Source organism: Crocodylus siamensis, chromosome 10 (genome assembly GCF_052110815.1).
Source record: "Crocodylus siamensis isolate JL-2025a chromosome 10, ASM5211081v1, whole genome shotgun sequence".
Classification (NCBI taxonomy): Eukaryota; Metazoa; Chordata; order Crocodylia; family Crocodylidae; genus Crocodylus; species Crocodylus siamensis.
The window spans coordinates 40,145,206-40,165,767 of record NC_143404.1 but is presented as its reverse complement, the minus strand read 5'-3'; the positions used below and the strand labels follow the sequence as shown (position 1 = coordinate 40,165,767).

At 48.8% G+C, this 20,562-nt stretch overlaps 1 protein-coding gene across 3 annotated transcripts in view; it reads left to right on the top strand.

Moving 5' to 3' along the window:
• The window catches only part of MTCL2 (microtubule crosslinking factor 2), a 126,639-nt gene extending 109,143 nt beyond the window's left edge, over nucleotides 1-17,496 (top strand). For all 3 annotated transcript variants that reach the window (XM_090020710.1, XM_090020709.1, XM_090020708.1), the window contains one exon: nucleotides 630-17,496. In XM_090020710.1, coding sequence (XP_089876836.1) covers nucleotides 630-779 — 150 coding nt within the window. In that variant the 3' untranslated portion in view covers nucleotides 780-17,496. The remainder of the gene's footprint in view (nucleotides 1-629) is intronic.
• The last annotated feature ends 3,066 nt before the right edge of the window (nucleotides 17,497-20,562 follow it).

Genomic DNA, 20,562 nt, shown 5'->3' with positions numbered 1-20,562 from the left:
ACTTTAACAGGGCAGCATAGGCTTAAAATGCAGTGTCAGTCCAACTTCTGAATCCACAAGGTGGGGTAGCTTGCTGACCAGTCTGAAACACAGTACAGTAGCCCTTCTTGTGTGCATGAGAGGGGTGACAGGAGCAGATTTCTACTTCCTTTATCAGTTGTGGGTTTAGCTGCATGCCTCATTTGGGATCAGATAGTCAGGTAGCAGCAGCACAGGCTGCTGTTGGGTGGGACCCCACAATCTCAGCAGACAAGCTCTGTTGCTCACAGACAGCTCACTGCAGGGCTTCTGCAACAAATGTCACCTCACAAGGCTGGACCAAGATGCTTTTCCATATGCCCATTTCTGTGACCCCAGCCTACACTCAGGAAGAGGTGCAGTATGAGACTTCCACTCACTGGAGATCAGACTTCCTGGCACAGGCACTTCTTCCTCCTCTGGGCTTACACTTGCCAGCAAAATGGGGCCTCTGGCTACCACAACATAGGTAATAGGAATACTAGCCTACTGCTAACCCTGTGCCTGCCTGAGGAGTTGATGTGTCTGGGGGTGGGTATGAGGCCAGCCCTACCTGCAGCTCTTCTTTATGCCCAGTTCCTTCCTAATCCTTCCCCACTTTCTCTTTGCAGGACACAGCATGTGACTGCAGCTCCCAGTCCCTCACTTCTTGCTTTGCCCGGCCATCCCGCTCCACTGTTCGTCACTCCCCTTCCAAGTGCAAACTGCATCCTTCAGAGGCCAGCCGGGCAGAAGAGAAGGCAGGGCCCCTGAGTGAGTGAGGACAGTGGGGACTGGGCTGTGCAGTATGTCTGCTTTCAACTGTCCTGATGAAAGAGTGTGTTTCCTGACTCCACCAGCTCCTCTGCAGCCAGTGGGACTGATTGTGCCCTGGGAAAGCTGAGCAGGGGGCCCAGGGGCCCCTCTCTGAGACACAGGCACAGACCCATCTGTCTCCTAACTGTCCCCTAATCGAGGGGATGCTTAAGAAGCAGATGCTGCACTACAGTGAGGAGGATGAGGCTCCCAGCAATACGTGTGGACTTGTTCCAGGGGACTGCAGGGAAGCCCCGCTGGGGTGGGTGGTTCCTTTCATTGAGGAAGTAATCTGCAAACCTTGTGGGCCCTGCCAGTAGGAGGACAGTCTCCAGGAAAGAGAGGAGCCCCCAGAGCCTGATGTGGAATCACTGTGCCATCTCCATAGCCCCTCAGGCTCCTCAGAGACCTGCTCCCTGAGGGCTCCCACTTTGGGCCAGTGCAGCTCCTTCCCTGGCAGTGGTCTGTTTGTGTTGAGAGGAAGAATGAAGAGATGGGCCCTGCCTGACCTGGGCTATTGGCTCAGACAGCTGCAGTCCTGCAGTGGCCTCTGCAAAGACCCTCTGGCGCCAGGGACTTCTGGGATCTATGCTGCTGCCGCTGCTGCTCATACCAGTCCTGGAGAGGGGTTGCTGCTGGGAGAGCAGATTGGTCAGCAGCCAGAGACAGTGCCACAGTAATGCTGATGATGCTGTTCACGGGCAGGGCTGTGGGGAGGGTGGGGAAACTGGGGCTCACTGTATAAAGCCTACTGAAGCTGTTGTCTGTGTCATCTCCCATCCCAGTGCGACTGAAACAGGCACTCGGGGGCTCTGTCTTCAGGGAGCGCCCCCTTCAGAGAGTCTGTCACCGGCACCCCCCTTAACAGACAGCTTTAGACAGTGCCACATCCTCCTTTCCTGCTGCATGTGGGGACTGCTGAGCACATCCAAGCTGGATTTGGATTGCAACACTGTTGCATCACCCTTTTTGCAGCAGGTGCCTGCTCCTGTGCTGGAAAGCTGCAGAGAGAGGAGGATCCCCGGGTTCATGGAGAGGGCATATTCAGGCCCTTGTCACCAAAACAATGCTGGATTCCTTCTCCCTCCCCCACCCCATGGAACAGAAAGGCTTCTACACAAAACAGCAGCTAGCCCTGCCCCCCTGGGGTGCTCCAAGTGAAAGCTCTTGGGCTTACCAACAGAATGCAAACCTGCATCAGGACTGCAGCTGCTGCCTTAGCCTCTGGCCACCTTTGGGGATTTTGGCTGCAGAAGCTTTGCAACCACCTGACTTCTGAAAGCCTGACCCCAAGATGTGCAACTAAATGCGGGGGGGGGGAAGCTGGGCCAATCAGAAGGTGGACGTCTAGGCAGCAGTAAATACAGAGCTTGGGTAGCCTTCTTTATACTGTACCTGAAGTGCTAGGTACAGGGTGTTGACATGCTGGCACTTGGATGAGCCATGAATATCTTTTGGGCTCCTTTCCTTCCCTGCCATGCCTTCAGTGAGTGCAGTGTTGTACCCCATCATTGTTTTGGTACTCAGTGCTACTCCAAATGCTGTTCATGCCAGTAACAGTTCCTGAAAGGTTCCAGTTCCTGTCAGAGGTGATCAGCTCCCCAGGACAATTGCGCTGGCTGTGCTCCAGAAGGCTCTTTTAGTTTCTAATTTATCACTGATACTTATTGGTACGCTGTTTATGATGCAATTTGTAGAGGTCTTAAGGGGTCACTTATTAGTGTTCTTAGCCTGCAGCTTGTTTTTGTGTCCAAAAAAGTCAGGAATGTTTGATCTGACATGCTGGGGGCAAGTGTGTGCATGATGTGTCACTAAAGGGGCAGATGCTTTTGGTGCCACAGCTGGAACTCGGGCATTCCCTGAACATTTTGGGTGCCGAGATGTAACTCAAGTTGAAGCAACTGCTGAAGGACCCATGCTTCTGCCCAACAGGTACTGAGCACAGCACACACTTCTCCCCCGTGGGCACCTTCACTCGTTTCCTGATCAGCTCCACCTTTGTCTGTAAAGCTGGCTGTACTCTTGACCACATCCCCCCTATGGGGGCTGGGTTTACTCTACTTGCCTGTTGCCTTCTGGTCCCTAATGCTGATCAGATACCACAGTGGTGAGTGGAGGTATTAAGATTTAGGGTAATAGTTATGGACCAAGGGGTTACTCCAGACAGAGGTAATCCATTGGCTTTGTGCCGGTGCAGTTACTACTCAAGGGCCACTGGGTAGTGCCTTGGTATAGTCAGCCCTGGCCTTGAGTTAAGCATGTAGTGAGCACAGTCACTAAGGGAGCCATCAGCCTGACAGATAGCTTGACAGACACCCCTGAGCTATCAGCCTGACCACTGTGGCCTGTGCTAACAGGGATCAAGCACCAAGTCTGTTCTTAAGCTCCTGGCCAAGCAACTCCTGATTTTGCCGCACTTAATGTGGCATCAAGTTAAGCTCACCGCAAGGTGGTGGCTTGGGGATCACTCAAGCCACACCTTGTTAGCAAGCTGTAATTAAAAATCCCAAAGCCTTATAAGTGGCAGTAATGGCAGGTGCTGTGCCAGGCCTAGGCTCATTTGTCAGTGAGGGCACTGAAAGCAAATGGATCACGGCACAGAGAACTACAGGGAGCTTCTCTCAGCTTATCCCTCTCTGAGAGCTCCAGAACCAGTAGCATTTTACACCCACTTTGCACAGGTTTGAGTGAGTCCCTGAAGGACGAGTCAGGGATAATCAATCTGGACTTGTTTGATGCTCTTATCAGCCTTCACTAAGCATGTCTGTCCCCTGGGCAAAGGCAGGGTTTCACCATAGGGCTGTTCCCACCCTCCCTGCCAGACTGGTATCAGCCTGTGAAGGTCCCAATGACTCTGGAGAAGCATTTTCTGGTCATGGAAGGAAGCTGCAGCTCAACTACCCACTTCTTGCACAACAGGCTGCCTTGCTGGGTGCAGGTAAGGGAAACGGAAGAAGCCTTTCTGTTTCCCTTCCACCTCAGCATCAGCAGTCACAGTGCTACCAGCATGCCATGAAGCACAGACCTGCCAGCCTGCCTTCCTATGCTGTTTAATATTGCAGCTGAATCCATTTCCAGGAATCTTCAACTCCTGCTCCTTTGATTGGGACATTCCAAGTTGCAGCCTCCATGTACAACAGTGTTGTGCTGGAGATACCTACTGTAAGATAGGGCTAGGCTGTTCCTCAGTGCTCCAGTACCAGTGATGTACCACAGGCAAAGCTCCTTGTCCCCTTAATTCAGATGTGTAGTGCTCATAAGCCAGCTCCTGAATTCTGACCATGTGAGCATCTAAGAAAAGCTACCAGATTTATCACCCCATCCCCAGCATTACAAAGCTATTCTGGTAAAAACACACTAGCAAGTCACTGTGAGGTATGCAACAGCTACAGCAGTGGGGGCCAACCTTGGCTGCAAACTAGCCTGGCACTTACCCAAATGCCGCTCTGATCCCCTCCCCCTGCCTGATTTGTTGCTCTTTATGCTCTCTGCCCTGTGCTTCATGCCTGCTTTGCTTTTTGCTCCATGTCTTATCTGCTGTTGTGCTGCTGGCCCCTTTTCCAGTCTGCTGCATGTCACACAGAAGCTACCCGTGTCACTTGTGGCACACATGTCACAGGTTGGCTTCCCCTGAGCTGGAACATGAATTTATAGCACATCAGCTATGCCATAGTAACTGCCTGACAGTAATTGTGAGGTAGCTGACACCAGCATATACTAAGTTCATAGCCTCATAGTGACTTGTGCATATGACCACACCCTTATTTAAACTGAACGTGGAGAGATGGTTTTCAACAAACCCTGCTCTCTGGCAACCTCTCTTCAAACAAATATATAGGCAGGTTAAAATTTCTCCACGGGGACACTTCTGATACCCTTTTGTTCCCCCATGGCATGGCCCAGCCTTTTCCCTGAATTCAGTGTGTGCCCTGCTGGGGTTAGGAAAGCCCAGTAGATATCCCTGGGTATGTGGTTCTGGCTGACAGAGGAATTGGCTGAGAGAGAAAAGCCCTTTTTCCTGGCAGTGCTTAGACTAGCCCAAGCCCTACTGAGCTGGACATGTGAAGAGAGCTGACTTAATCCGACTTGAATTCCAGATGTTTTGCTGCACTGTGACCCTGCTTCCCCTCCAGCCTCCATCACCTTTCTAGCACCCGCCTCTACTCTTTCATCTCTGAAGTCCGTTTCTTATTCGTTTAATCAGTACTGTTCTTGGCACATTCTGTTAATTTTGCCTTTCCACCAACGTTGCAGGTAACTTAGAGGGAGACGCTGCATATGGGGTGAATTGTTATGATATGAATGTAAGCAGTACGTTCTTTGCTCGCCCCACTTTGTTCCAAGGGATCCATGAGAGACCTTTGAAGTGTTTTGCTTCAGTTTTTTGAACAACACAATTCAGGCCCATCAGCAGTTCCTTAATGATGGTTGTGTTTATTTGCAGGAAGGATGTATTTCCCTGCTTGGGGACCCCTGTCCCTGTGGCTGACACCTTCTGCAGACTGTGTGGTTGCTTGTCCTCTTGGGGCTATTTTAGTTACCGTATTTCATGGTGTATAGGTCAACATTGTGTATAAGTCAACCCCTGGCTATCCAATTTGAAAGGTAAGGATTTTCATAGGCATGGTGTATAAGTGGGGGCTGGCATCACTTGCAGGGGATAGAGCTGCAGTAGCCAAGTGCTGAGCCTGTCCCTGTCCACTGCAGGCAGTGCGGAGCCTGGCCACACCAGCACCACTGGCAGGGAATGGGGCTGCACTAGCTGAGCACCAAGCCCGGCCTTGTCTCTGTTCTCTGTGAGTGGCACTGGGCTCTCAGAGGATGAGGCTGTGCCACCCAAGCACCAAGCCTGGCCCTGTCTGCTGCTAGTGGTGAACACTGAGCCTGGTGCCACTCGCAGAGGATTGGGTTGGGCTCAATGCATGGCTGGCGCTGCCTCATCCTCAGTAAGTGGTGCTAGGCTAAGCACTCAGCTGGTGTGGCTCCATCACCTGCGAGCAGCACTGGCATGGCCCAGGCAGCACCGCTTGCAGGAGATTGGGCCGTGCCACCTGAGCAGTGAGCACAACCCTGTGCCTGATTTTTTTTTGATGTGGCACAGTGTATAAGTAGAAATTGATTTTTAAGACCCCAAAATTGGGCTTCAAAACCTGACTTAAACACCATGTAATATGGTACTTGCTTGAGGATATCCCTTATTTTTTGGTTTGCCCTTATGGCCTGTGCTAAACATGAGGTGGAGGTGGGGGCAAATCACCCTGATTTTTTTTTTTAAAATGAAGGACTTTAAAAAAAAAAAAATGCAGTTAGCCAATTTGGGGAGATAGATGCTAAAATAAAAACACCAATTGGATTAAGAGATTGCAGGTTCTGAGGGCTGACATTTAAATCCTGCAGCCTGCTAGTGAGCAGAATTTGGAATTGGAGGGGGAGGAGATGGCAGGATAGAAAACAAGATGCCCATGGTAGTTGAGAGATTCACGTGAGCTCAGGAGGGCCTTAGCACATTATTAAGTCACACTGCTAATACAGATTTCTCATTCTAAAAATACAATGCCAGCTGCCTTATGTGCTAATGAAGCCCAGTTACCTGTCTGCTGCCTGCTAGGGCACTTTCTTCAATGTGCACTGCTTAGGAAAAGAGCAGAAAGCATCTTCTGTTGCCAGATAGAGACTATTGGATTTAATGCAAAGAGTAGATAATAGTTGTAAGAGGTGTAGACCAAACCTGTGGAAATGAGCCCACCCAGAACCTGCATTCTCATGTGTTACAGCCCCGCACTCTAGGGGCTGGAGAGCAATTACCAGTAGATGTCTTCAACTGCCTACTCCCATTATGTGTGAATTGTTCCCCTGCTTGCTGCTCCACATGGATCCATTCACTGAGAGACCTTGTAAATGAAGCTGCTACTCTTTCTCCCACGTGGCTTTGCTGCAACCGCAGGCAGGGTGCATGCTACACCATGGCCATGTCTTGTCCTCCAGCAACATCTGTGTGTTACTGTGTGCCTCTCTTACCATTAGACTACACAAAAGATTCAGTGTGTTTCTACTTGGGTGATTCCTGGTGTCGCCTTCTGTTGGCATATCCAGAGAGTGTCTGGGCATGCCCTCACCTGAGGAGCAGAACACAAAGTAGGCAGCTTATTGTTCACCCTACTCAGTAAGCCAAAACTATTGGAGCCTAGTTTTCATGTGATCCTTGCTAATTTTTGCATGTGTTTGTAGAGCTTGGGGTTGGGGTCCTTCCAGGAGGGGCTGGGACAGTGTTATTAATGTGGTTGGTAACTCATGCTGTAAATACTTTCGTTTGGGAAAACTTTTAGCATTTTAATTGATGACTAGATTTTTTTTTAAAAGAGCCTCTACTTTTTGGAATGTGGTTTTTCATTTTTACAATGCCTTTGAATTACTTGTAATATTTGTATGTTCTGTCTTATGCTGTAAATAACAATGCCAGGCGTTTCTGCTATGGGGGAATTAAGGACCAGTTCTGTGGCTAGGATACAGCTTTTAGCTCAAACATGCTTCAAGGTACAATGCCTTGTCTCAGCAAAGTCAATTGTAGGTTGCAAGGAGGTGCCCGGGCAGCTCTGAACTGTGGGGGGTTGGGGCGTGTAATGTGCAGCCTTTCACAGAGTAACTTCTTGCTTTGAAGCAGAGAGAACAAAGTCTCCAAAAGTTCTGAGTGGCACTCAGCTGGGGACCTCGGGGGCCACCCCATTCTGAAAATTGTTTGATATCTGGCTACCATCACTTCCTATACCTTCGGTTACATCCATGTCCTGTTTCCCAGGAGGGAAGAGTCTGTGTGTCTGTAGTAGAAAACTATGATTTCACTTGAATTCCCATTCTTCTCACTTGATTATGTTTCTTCCCTGTGTTTTGTGTGTGTGAGAAGAGAGCTGCCCTCTGGGAACTGCTGTCTTTACAGACCTTCCATGTGGGACTAATGAGCTGTCTCACAAAGGGTAGAGCTCTGTCTCTGCTTCACCCACAGCATTGCAGCCTTTTCCCTGGTCACCCTCATGGCAGCACTAGTGTCTGTGATCACTCAGCCCCATGCAAAATGTCTGCCTCTGTGGGAAGCTCAGGGCCAGGGAAAGGCATGGGAGTGCTCTAGCCAAAGATCTCTTGGCAGCTGCCTACTGTTTCTTGTATCTTCTCTCAATGGCCCTCAGGTTTCCAAGGTTGGGTTCTTTACTCTCCCCTTCCTCTAGCATAGCCCCATGTTCACATGAAGAACAGTTCTTCTGCTTCTGATGGCGGGGCTTTCTAATTTGCTCCATACTTCATCTGTATCATGTGCCTCCTTGTTGTACTTCAGAAAATAAAGGGGCTAGGAACCCTCAACTCAACCCCAGAGATGCGTTCTCTGTGTCTGGACAGTGCAAGACTCTATGTTGACCCCTCCAGTCAGTTCCCTCACCCCACACAGCCCTCTAACTCCCAGAGAAAAGCAAAATTCTTTCTGGGAACCCTTCTCTCTGCCTTCTACCCAGTGTTAGGAACTTCCCTTCCCTTTCAAGTCACCTTGAAGCTGTGCTCTAACTATTGGAGATTTGTCATAAACTTAGTAGTAGGGAAGAGCAGTCTGCATATGCCACCCCTGCTTTAGGAGCAGCCAGAGTTGCCCAGCCTTGTAAGGAAAAAACCTTCATTAGGAGAGGGCTAGAGTGACAGAGCAGCTGGCTGTCTTCATCCTGACTCCTTCACAGACTCTGTCTGAAAGGCACCAGGGCTCCCATTCCTCCCAAGCCACCCACAAGATAAGCCAGGACAAAGAAGCCAGAGACCACTCTTAAAATTAGTTCCATTCCTATGTGAATGCTAAGAGCTGGGTCTTGTAGGTTGGGGTCTGCTTTTTCTCTGCCGCTGCATGGCCACAACAACTCAGCACTGCAGTGGGGTTGAGCTTGGTGCAGCCCATTGCACGTTTGGATGCTGAGCTGAAGTTGCCTTGCTGGGTTAGAAGCAATAACTGAGGTGGCACAGGCTGGTGGGTCAAAAGCATGGTGCCTTGCTTTTCCATTTGTGCTACTACCTCAACTCCAGGCAGCCCCAGCAGAAGCAATAGAGCAGCTATTCAATAGCCAGAATGCAACTGAGACTAAACCTTGCTCTACACTGGGTGAATTGCAAAGCACATAAGAACTCTCTGCTAGGGAAGCCATTTAGGGAAGATCAACTGCTCCACTCTGTCTCAAAAGCAAGGAGCCTATCATGGAGCCTTCCCAGTTGCTGCTTTCCAAATTCATATGTATTTGAAACCTCTCAGAGGAGGTTCTTCACCAATGTGCCTGGCTCCCCGCTGCAGCAGTAAGTGCTGAACTTTGTGATGCCCCAAGCTGTCACTGGCGGGGAATGGGAGTTGGAGCCTTTCACATTGGTTCTGACAGCTTTGGGACCCAGTTCCTAGCAGGACACGGGTTCACATCACAACTCCGGCACTGCATGTGGAAGAAATATATCCCATTTTGGGCAGCCTTGGCACAGAAGCCAAAGAGTCTGACATCTTTTCCTGTCCCACAAGATGGCCCATCAGGACAGGGCCCAAGCAAGCTGAGGGTGGGGCTGGAAGAAGGCACCTTTACCACCACCTCTTTGGGTCTATCTGTAGAGCATGAGGTACTGCCACGCTGACATGCATTGTTCCTGCTAACTGCCAAACTAGCAGGAGTGCAGCCATGTTAGGGTGATGTTGTGTACACACCCCAGTTACACAGCTACCAGTTACACTTCAGTTGGTTCAGGAGCAATAGGTGTGTTTTGTCCCTGGATGGTGCTGCCCTACACTGTCTAGAAATGCTCTCAGAGGTTTCAACTGTCTAGAGCTCTGACTCCTAGCCCAAATTTAGAAGCCTTCAGAGCTTACAGCCCCTATCCCAAGTAACCCTGTAATTGGGTCAGCCAGCTTTTGTACCTGCAACATACCTAGCCTGGCTGCTCCCAATGCACAAGCTAGTTTTAAGGTCATCAAGATGCTGCAGATTTCCATCTGCCACTTTCTGCCTGGTTCCAGCATCTACTTCCTGTGGCCTGTGCTTGGACCAGTTTTGGGCTGGGTCACAGCTGAAAAGCCACTGAGGCACACAACTTGCTCCTGTTGCAGGTTAGTTCCATCCATCCTTTGGTCTTAAATACTGTTATCAAGTGATCCAGGCTTGAGAAACCTCTTCCTCAGCTGCTGTTCCTTTGCCAACCTGATATCATCTGGTGGCCCTTAGGGTGAGGCCCAACTCCCTCACAACACATTGCCTGCTGGTTCAAGTGAGCTGTAAGAATGGATAGACCCAAGTCGCCAAGCAAAGCCCCAAGCAGACCATTCCTCAAAGAGTGCAGGATCATGGTCCTAGCATACAGGCTCTGTGCACCCAGTAGTGCTGTAGTTGTGATCGCTGGACTTGATACTTGACACACTATGTATAGTGCAGTGCACCATGAGCGCTGATGGAGGAGTGTAACAGCATGATGCAGAGGGTTAAGCTCTATAAGGGTCCCTCGTGTACGTGCATGCACCTGTGCAGATGCGTGCCCTGTCCCCACCTAAACCTGAAGTGCATACCACCATACACCCATTCTGCATATACATACTTGCCTCTGTGGCCTTATGTACTTAGAATCCATTTGACACATCCCGAGTGCCACAAGGACTCTGTACCCTCAGCCCCAGCAATGGCTCCCCACTTCTCTCCAAATCCTGTCCTTTAGTCATCTTGCCTGTTTCCTTCAAATGTTTTCGATGAATCTGTTTCTGTTTCCCTTCACTACCCCCAGTGCCCTTCACAGCCATCTAGCTTCCTCTGTTGCTTCCTTCAGTGCCCCTCATTGATCCACGTCTCCTTTGTTTAGTTCACATGCCTGTCTGTGGCTGTATGATCCCTCCCAGATTATTCAGTCTCCCTCTTTTTTTGCTCCCAACCCCACTCTCACTTTGATTCCCCATCTTGCACCTTTTCTGCTCTCTGCACTGTGCTTCCCCAACTCAATGCTTCATCACCTCCCTACATTATTCCTTCCATACCCTGTCCTGTTGCCCATTTTTCTTCTACTACAGCTCCTCCTCCTTTCTCACCTCCTACCCTTCCTGTCATTTTTTTCAGTCCCCAGATTCCCTCATTTCCCTTTGTTGCTCCCAGTGACCTGTCTTGATCTTCCCTGTGCCTTTCTCCATTCCGTAATTCTGCGTTGCGTTTCTTCACTTAGTTGTATCACCCCACGAGCCCCTCCCCTTTCTCCTCTCACCTCCTACATTCCTCTTGCATTCCATTTTCCTCCAAGTCATGTGCAGAAGCTGCATATATTGCACAGCGTGATGCAGAAGGCAGGTTCTGTCACTTCCCCCACCTTTCTTGCCTAACTCCTCCCATGCTTCTGTAATCTCCTGCTAGCACTCCCATTAATCCTTCCTTGTACTTCTTCACTTAGAATTATAGAATCATAGAAAATGAGGGTGGGAAGGGACATCAGGAGGTCATCTAGTCCAACCCCCTGCTCAAAGCAGGACTAGCTCCAACTAAATTAGACCAGCCAAAGCTTTCTCTAGCTGGGTTTTGAAAACCCCCAGGGATGGAACTTCCATCACCTCTCTGGGTAACCTGTACCAGTGTTTTACTACCCTCCCAGTGAGAAAATTCTTCCTAATATCTAACCTCAACTTCCCTTGCTGCAACTTGAGACCATTGCTCCTTGTTCTGTCACCTGCCACCACTGAAAATAGCCTAGCTCCTTCCTTTTTCAAGTCCCCCTTCAGGTAGTTTAAGACTCCTCAGTCTCCTTTTTTTCTAGACTGAATAAGCCCAATTCCCCCAGTCTTTTCTTCAGTTCTCACCAGTGCTGAATCTCATGCCTGCCTGCTTCCCTCCCTGCTTTTCCCCCATTGTCCCCTCACCACCATGTTTTCATTTATATTCCTAAGTCATCAGATGTTTCTTACTATGGGCAACTCCATAATCCATCCCGATGGTTCCTCAGAGTCATGTCCACTTTAGGTTTCCCACTTCCCTCCATTGCTCCTCCAACCCTCATGTCTCACTGAAATTTATCCTCAGCTCCCTTATTCTACATTTCAGCCAATTTTTCATTGACTGATTTACTAGGTGCACTCCTAAAATCTCTCCCACTGAAATGTTTGGTGTTTCCCAATTATCACCCCATCCCTCCCATTGAATCACTTCCCTAAATTGCCCTTACCTCTTCTGCTTCCTCATCTCTGTCGCACCTTTCTTATGCCTCCCTGTTCTTGCCTGTCTCTTGTGCTGCTTCATCTGGCCTTGCTGTCAAACCCTCCTCATGCTTTTCATCTCTGTTACCTAGGCCATTTCATCCTTCCCCGTTTCCCATGATCATCCTGTCCCTATTCCTGCTTTTTCACCTTCCATCACCATCTCCAGTCGCTTTGCCTGCTTTCTCACCTCCCCCACCCACAGATCACTTCATTCTTCCTAGTCTTCTATTACATTCTGCATTCTCTTCGATCACCATTAACATAGCCCTGCTTTTGCTTCTTCATCTCTCCTACCACTGGTTCCCGTCCCCTGCATGTTTTTGCCATCTCCCCAGCACCACAGTTCTTGTGCATCCGCATCTTCTGTGATTGTATTGTGCCTCTTCTGCTTCACTTCCCACCCTTGTCTTCATACTTCACCACCTCCCCTATACCTTCATTACTTCTGCTTCCCCATCTCCCATCCTCCTTGTTCTTTTTTTATCTATTACCATTAACCAATCCCTCTGTGCTTTTCCATCTCTTCCACTATTGCTTCGCCCTCATCCTGTTGTGTCTTGTCCTCCCATCTCCCTTCACCCTTCTTACACTTTATCACCTCTTCCTAACATCCCATCCTGCCTTGTGCTTCACCTATTCTGTTTTCTCCTCTCTCCTCCTTCCCCATCTCCCCAACTCATAAATACTCCTCGTGTCCAACTACTGCTCCCAATCCTATGTATTTCTGTAATAATCTCCATTAATAATAATCTCCAGAAAGAATTTACGTAGATTATTTCTGTAATAGTCTCCATTATTGCTCTACAGTTCTTACCATCAATTCACAATCCTTTCTCATATTTCCCCATCTTTCTCAATTGTCCTTTTGCAAGCCCCTGTACTTCCTCATCACCCTGTGTGTCCTCATCTTGACCCCTGACCTCACAAGATTCCTCTGCCGTCTCTCTTGCCTGACTCCCTCTCATTTATCTCCCTCTTGTGTTTCCTCATCCAAGACCCTTCTTTCCTCTTTATTTACTCCCAGTTTTCCCTAGGGGCTATGCCTGCAGTTACTCCTACCAGCCACCCTCATCATTTCTTATCTCTGTTCCTTCTATCCCATGCCTGACCTGCTCATATTTCTCCTTTTATCACTCTCCTACCCAGCTCTCCCTCTGTTTTCTAGCTCTTCCACCATTCTCCCTTGATTCCCCTTCATGCTTCCTATTTCAGCTGTTGTTTGTCCTGCTGAATACTCCATACTTTCTTACCTCTCTTTCTTTACTCCAACCCTGAACCTCATGTCTTCCACTCCATCTCGAATTCTCCCCAATCTACTTTTTCTCCCATGTTATTTCCCTCCATTAGTCCTCCTGGCTTCCCCAGCCTCCACTATTGCCCTCTTTTTCTCCTTATGCTCCCCCATCTCCCAGCACTTATGGCTGCTTCCCCATCTTTCACAATCACCCAGGCTCTCCACCCTTTTCATTCCTTTGCACCATCACCTTCCTTTTCTCTTCATGCTTCCACACATTCCTGCATTGCTGCTTTGTGCTTCTTCACCTGCCCCCGTTGTCTCCACCCCGACTCATGCTTATCTAACTGTCACTATTATTCCCACTACCTCCTGTGTTTCCCCATCACCCAACCTTTTCTCATGCCTCATCCCATCAAAGCTCCTCTTGCTTCCACATTATCTGTCCATTCCTCTGTCTCCTTCCACTTCTACTGTCAGTGTCCCAGTCCTTCCCCACACCTACCCATCTTTCACCTTTGCCCCTTTCCTCTTCAATTTCTCCATCTTCCACCAGTTGTTCTTTCCCTCCTTAAGCTTCATTACCTCACTCATTCTGTCCTCTTGGTTTCCCATCTCCCCAGTGTCTCCTCATTTCTCCTCATGCTTTGTTTCTTCCATTACCAGTGTCCTAAACCTCCTTATTTTCCCTGTCTCCAACCATCAAGTTCAACCTCTTCCTTGGACTTCCCCATCACCCTATATGACCTCACTCTGACCTACATCTTGTGCTTCCACATCTCCATTATTATGCATTTTTGCAGTCCAGACTTAATGGCTCATCTGCTATCATCTCTCTCATCTGATTTACATCCTGCAATCACTTGCACTTCTCACTTTCCAACATCTGTCCATCTCCACTTTCCAACATCTTTCCATTTCCCCTTTGTGCTTCCTTTTGTACCATAATTGGCTTCTCAAATTTTCTTCAGTGCTGTTCTTGCCATTGTTTCTATCAACACCCCACCTGCTTCCCCATTCATCTCTATCTCTTCCCCTGCTCTGCCCTTTCCTCATGTCCCTCCATCTCTCCTCTGGGACTATGGGAATATTTCCTCACTTCTCTTTCTCATCCTGTATCCTATCTCTTGCCATTGCTCACTTTTGACCCACTTTGGGGCTTTCTCATCTGTTGCTATCCATCTTGCTGCCTTTCCAATGCTTCCTTGTAACTTTCTGTCCTGTAATTCTCCCCAGTCTTTTCCTTCTACTTCCTTGACTCCATCCATTACTCACCCTGGTTTACATTCTATTTTTCCCTACCTTCCTGCAGTTCACATTGGTTACTGCTCATGCTTCAGTCTGTGGCCAGTTCGTCTCACAACTTTTTCCCATCCTTTTATGTCTCCTGTTTGGTTCCTTTCTTTACATTGTTTCCTTAAACCCTCCTGCATTTCCATCCCACTCCAGCATGCCTCTTTTTCTCCTTCATGTTTCTGTCTTCCTCCTTCACTTCCCTTTGACTACACTTCTCTTTCCCTTTCTCTCGCCTTTGCTTCCCCATCTTGCTTCCATCTCCCTCCTAGTCACTCTTGACCTCTCCTACAATAATCCATAACTTCCCAGTCCTTCCTCTTGCTTCCCCCAATTTCCATGCTCATGCTGTATCATTCCCCAGTCTCTGCTTTTGCTCCATTTCAACTATCTATTCTCTGTCTCTTTCTCCTGCATCATCTCCCAAATACTCTCCTGCTGAATCCCCTTGTGCTTCCTCATTTTCCACCACCATCCCCAACTGCCATATTTTTTCATTGCTCACCATTGCCCCACCTCTGTACAACATCAGCACCTACTCTGTCCCTCCTACCTTTTCACCTCCTGTCCTTCTGTAAGCTTCCCATCTGCCATGCTCCCCTCTCTTTACCCATTACTGTCCCGTCCCTCCTAGAACTTCTTTTCTCATAATCATTTTAAACCATTGTTTTCTCATTCCAGCTTTACTTTCTAACCTATCCTCACTGTTCCTCATCTTTTCTAGTTGCTCCCCCTAAATCCTGCCATGTTTGTCCATATCACAATATGGCTTCCTCTCCTCTACTCCCTTCCCTTCCCCAGGTCATGCTTCCCTATTCCACTCCACTGGCCACCCTCAAGGTCCCTTATTTTATATCTCCCATTTAATTTGCTTCCTGCTTCCTCATTTAATGCTTTATCTTTTCCCTCTCATTTCCTCACTTCCTGCCATATTCTTCACTTATGCTTTCCCCTCATGCTTCTTTATTCTTCTCCATGTACCCCTGCCCCGCCACTTTTGAGCACCACATCTCCTTCCATCTTTTCACCCTGACCTCCCTGTGCTGCCACATCTCTTGTCCAACTTCCCCTTGTTCTTCCTCATCTTCCACCAGTACTTCTACTAGACATGACTGCCTCACTGTACTTTGCATGCTTACTCATTTCCTGCCATCTTGCCTACCCACTGAACTCCTTGTGCTTCATCACCTGGATCATCACTCTCCACTACTTTGCCTCTCATACTTTTCCAGTTTTTTCCATTTCTCCGCACAGACTTCCCATGTTTCATCATTTAACCCCATCTTCCACAACTCCCTCACGTTTCCCCCCTGTTTTTACATCTCTTTCCCATATTGCTCATATGGTTTTATTTCCTCTTCTCTCTCTCTCTCTCTTCTTCACTTCCCACCTCCTGTCTACCGTGACCTCTTCATAGTTCTTCATCTCTCACAATCGCTTGTCCATTTTTGCACCCCATTGCTTCCCACTGATTATCTCCCTGCTTTCCCATTTCCTGCTTCATGATTTTGTTACCCACCTCTCTTCACACTGCTCCCCAGTGTTCTCCATGTTCTACCATTTCTCCTGCATGACCTACCATCTATCCTCCTTGAAAAATCTTCTTGATGCTTCATATCATGGCAGTTTTATTTCCCTATATTGCTTCATCTCTCTCACCATTGCCCTCACCAAGACCCCTGTGCTTTCTCATCTCTGCCATCACTGCCTCTCCCCCTGCTTCCTCCTGTCCCACCATCTCTCCCTTCCTCACAACTCTTTATACTCCTCATTTTCCACTATTTCCCTCCAATTTCCTTCCTACCTGTCCCACTTATCCAATTTGACTGTCTGTCCAAGCTTCCCTATCTCCCATCACCATGCCCCGTTGACCATGCCTTTCTGCTTCCTTGTTTCCAATCTCTCCCTCTTGCTTCTTTATCACCTATCATCCCTCCCCTTTGTGTGTCCTCACCTGCCCTCACACCTCCTTGACTCGATTTGTCATGCTCCCTCTTAGCCACCATATTTCCCAAATAGCACCCACTTGTGCTTCCTCATCTGTCACCCTTGCTCCTCACTTTTTCCTCTATTACTACCCCTTAACCCTTAGCCTTTTTCATCTCCTGTCATTATTCTCCACTGCATCTGTCACACAGGGCCCACCTTAGGGAAAATGGTGCCCTGGGCAAACTTGTATTTCAGTGCTTCCCTCCACCCCCCAACCAAGTCAATGGAACTGCTGCAGGCAGAGGCAGGTGAGCAGGGTACAGGGCACAGTCTGGAGGGGAGGCAGAGTGGCATGGTGCACCAGGCAGGCAGGCAGGCACCACTGCTACTGTGTAGAAGCAAAGTAGGCAGACTGTTGCAGGCACCACCCTACCTGCATGTGCCTGACTTGGCTCCTGAGTAGTAGCTGGAGGTGGGGGATAGGCTGGGCTGGACACTGCTCTTCCTGTCCAGCACAGGGATTGGCTGTGTTGCTGTGAGCATGAACTGGTCATGTGTGTGTGTTTGGCAGCCCCCTGCCCACAGCACCCTGGGCAATAATGTATGTCATCCACCCCTAAGTCCAGCTCTGCTGCCTCCTCATGCTTATCATTCTTTCCTAACTCCTTCCATCACTCCTGCCTCAAGCTATCCCATCTTCCACCATCTCTCCATTTGGCTCCTGTTTTCTTCTGTATGACCATTTCCCTACCTGACCTTGTGCTTCCTTATCTCCCACCATCACTTGGTACTGACTCCCATTATGTTTTTTCATCCTTCATCATCACCACCTCTCACTTCTTTCTTCAGGCTTCCCCATCTCACTCTATCCTGTATGTCCTCTTTCTCTCCATCACCCTTTTCCATGCATCCCTCTTTCCATCCCTCCTCTTCAACCCCTTGTAGGCTTCCCTGTCTCACTTCAGAGCTCACCCTAGGAACTCCCTCATGCATCTCCCACCCTCTTTTGCCTCCTCCCCTTTTCTTGTGCTTTCGATTCTCCTGTCTTCTCCAGGGTCCAAGACCGATGCCAGAGCTCGCATGTAGTGCAGTTAGTGCCACTGTACTGAGAAACGGGACTGCAAAGTGCTGCAACCCTTTGATCCTACCAGAGAAGCAAGCACGCTACCCCTTCCAGCATCTCCCATCCTGGTCAGGCCTTCTCGGGTCCCCTACTTCATCCTTGATGATTTTCCCACCTGTCTTCATGCCTCTTCCGCCCATCTCCTGGCTATTCTTCTCTCTTCTCCTTTTCCCATTTTTCCCAACAGGCCCTGTTGTTCAAGTATGTATGCTGAGCCCTCCTCTCAGTGCTTTTCCAGTGTCTGGCTCCCAGCCACTGTAGTTTTTTCCCCTCTCACTTCAAATTTCTACCTTGTTCCAAAAGCTTCTATCAGTAGAATGGGCAGATTAGTTCTTTGTTAAGGCTCTGTCAAGTGTGGGCAGATTGTAAAGGGGACATAGCAGGATTTTCAAAAGTACTTCAGCAGGTTAGGCACCAAACTTAGATAGAAACTGGCAGAGACCAGGCACCTGATCTGCTTAGGTACCCACTGGAATTTTTAAAAGTACCAGTCACATTTTCAGGCACATACATGTGTTGGAAATCTGACCCTTGGTGTGGGTCACTTTCTTTTTCATGATTAGAGATCTTTTTCCTCTCATAGCATCATTGTAAGTGACACCTATGGCACAGTGATTATCTTCTCCTCCTTGCATAAAGGGTTCATTCTCCCCTGTATTTCCAGTTCTTTTCCATACTGAACTTGAGAAGCATCTTGGCTTTCCCAATGCTGGTTTTTTCGGTGCTTCCTGAGTCTGTAGTGTTGCTTCTACTCCCCTGAGACCCCGTGTTTCTCCCTGCTCTTAATTGCACAATTCTCATGCCTTTCTCTTGCTCCTAGATCTCAGGCTGTGTGGTGACTACAAGTTGTATCCCTCAAAGGGAGAGGTGATACATAGAGATGATGACCATCACTTACCCTTAGGCACATTTTGAACTTCCAGCATCTATTTAGGACCTGGTTGGCTTAAGATATTTCTTCCAAGACAACCCCCTTCAATCAACCCTCCTCCCTGGGACACAGTGCAGCAAAGAGAGTTAGGCATTCACTGTCAAGAGAGCATGGGACTGTGGCAAAGCTCTGAGTATTTGTACTCCACCCCTGCTTGCTGGAGTTCCTTCCTCCCATCTAGGGTCAGCATGAAAACCTCAAGTGAGTATGTGTCCAACTATGAAGTCAAACATCAGTAAGATTGGAGAAGTCAGTAAAAATCTGAGGTGAAGGGCTACAATGAGAGGAAAATGTGTTAGGCTCAAAGGCTTGGATCACTGGAGGGCTGAGTCACTGCCCCACTCAGGCAGTACACAGGGTATGTATGTACCGTAGATGTTTTACTGTGCATTAAACCAATCTAATGTGTACAGTAAAACATCATCATCTACACATGGACAGCAATTACTGCATGGTAGATTAGTCTAATGTATGGCTTTCTAGAAAAATGGAACATTAACTAATGTGCCATACCACACCTGATATTGCTGTAGGTCAGGGGTGGGCAAAATGTGGCCCGCCGGGCCATTCTATCAGGCCCATGGGGCACTAAACATTTAGAAAATTAATATCAATCTGCCCCTGGCTGCCTATAATGTGGCCCTCGATAACTGTACCAAAACTCAGTAAATGGCTGTTCACCTGAAATAATTGCCCACCCCTGGCCAAGGTAGTAGGTGGTCACAGGGAGTGAGTAAGCTGTCCTGGCTCAGCAAAATGCTGCCTGTTGACCATGTGGAGACCAGCACCCATCCTGATTTTCCATGTGGCTGGGAGGCAGCTTCTGATCTCCACCTGCTGGGATGGAGCTGCCTACAGAGCTAGGACAGCTCCCCTACCCTCTGGATGTCTAGGCGAAGCCCCCCACTCCTGCCCCATGCCAGCCCCTGGCTGGCACCTGGGGGATCCTGGAGCTCCCCCTGGCAGAGGGCAGAGTAGGGCAGGAGCAACTCTGGACTGGGCTGCTCCTGTCTGGCTTAATATGCTCCCAATAGGGGCACACATGTAGAAGTAGGCCAGGGAGTGCTTTAATGAACCTGAATTTTCTGTGCAGAAAATTCAGGTGCATTAATTGCATGTGTAGACACTCCAAGGCAATACAAATGCACTGCAGCTTCTAGTAGGGGATTGTCCCAATATATGGAAGTCTCTGCTGGGTAGCAGCTCTGACTATCCTAGCATGGGGACATAGTGGGGAGGGGTGGAGATGGAAAGCATGTAATTGGAGCATGCTGCAGCTGATGCTTGGTTCCTTGGGGATGGCTGCTGGCCAACACTCATTGAAACAGTCTCCAAGCTGCTCTACCTTTTATCTGGGGCCAGGCAGAGGATCAGGGAGCTGTCACCAACTTCCTGACAGACTCTATGCCAGAGTATCATAGAATCATAGAAGTAGGGTCGGAAGGGACCTTGTAGATCTTCAAGTCCAACCCCCCACCTGGGCGGAATTAAAACTGGACTCAAATGAGTCCAGCCAGGTAGGCATCAAGCCTCTTCTTAAAGATCCCCAGGGTAGGAGCCAGCACCACTTCCCTTGGAAGTTGGTTCCAGCTCCTAGCCACCCTAACTGTGAAGTAGTTCTTGGTATGGCCACTCCAGTGACAATTTCCTTTAAATTCAGAATGAGCCCCTAAGTGAGATGGTTCCAGAACTTCCATTTTTGTTTATGAACTGTATTAAAGCAGCTCCTAGGAGCCACACTAAGGACAGGGGCCCTATTGTGCTGAGTGCAGTGGGAAAAGATGGCTCCTACCTATCTCCTTTAGAAGGCTGGGCAATGGCATCAGGCTCAGGTCACACAATGGCCTCAGCAATTGCAGGGAAATGATACACTTCCTCTGTTTCCAGGCAAAGCCCCATTCACCAAACTCTATGACCATTCCAGGAAGAAAGGCCTGTGCCAAGAGTGCATGTGCATGTATACCCACACACCTTCTGCACAGAGGCTGTGTATGGATGTGTGTACATAACAC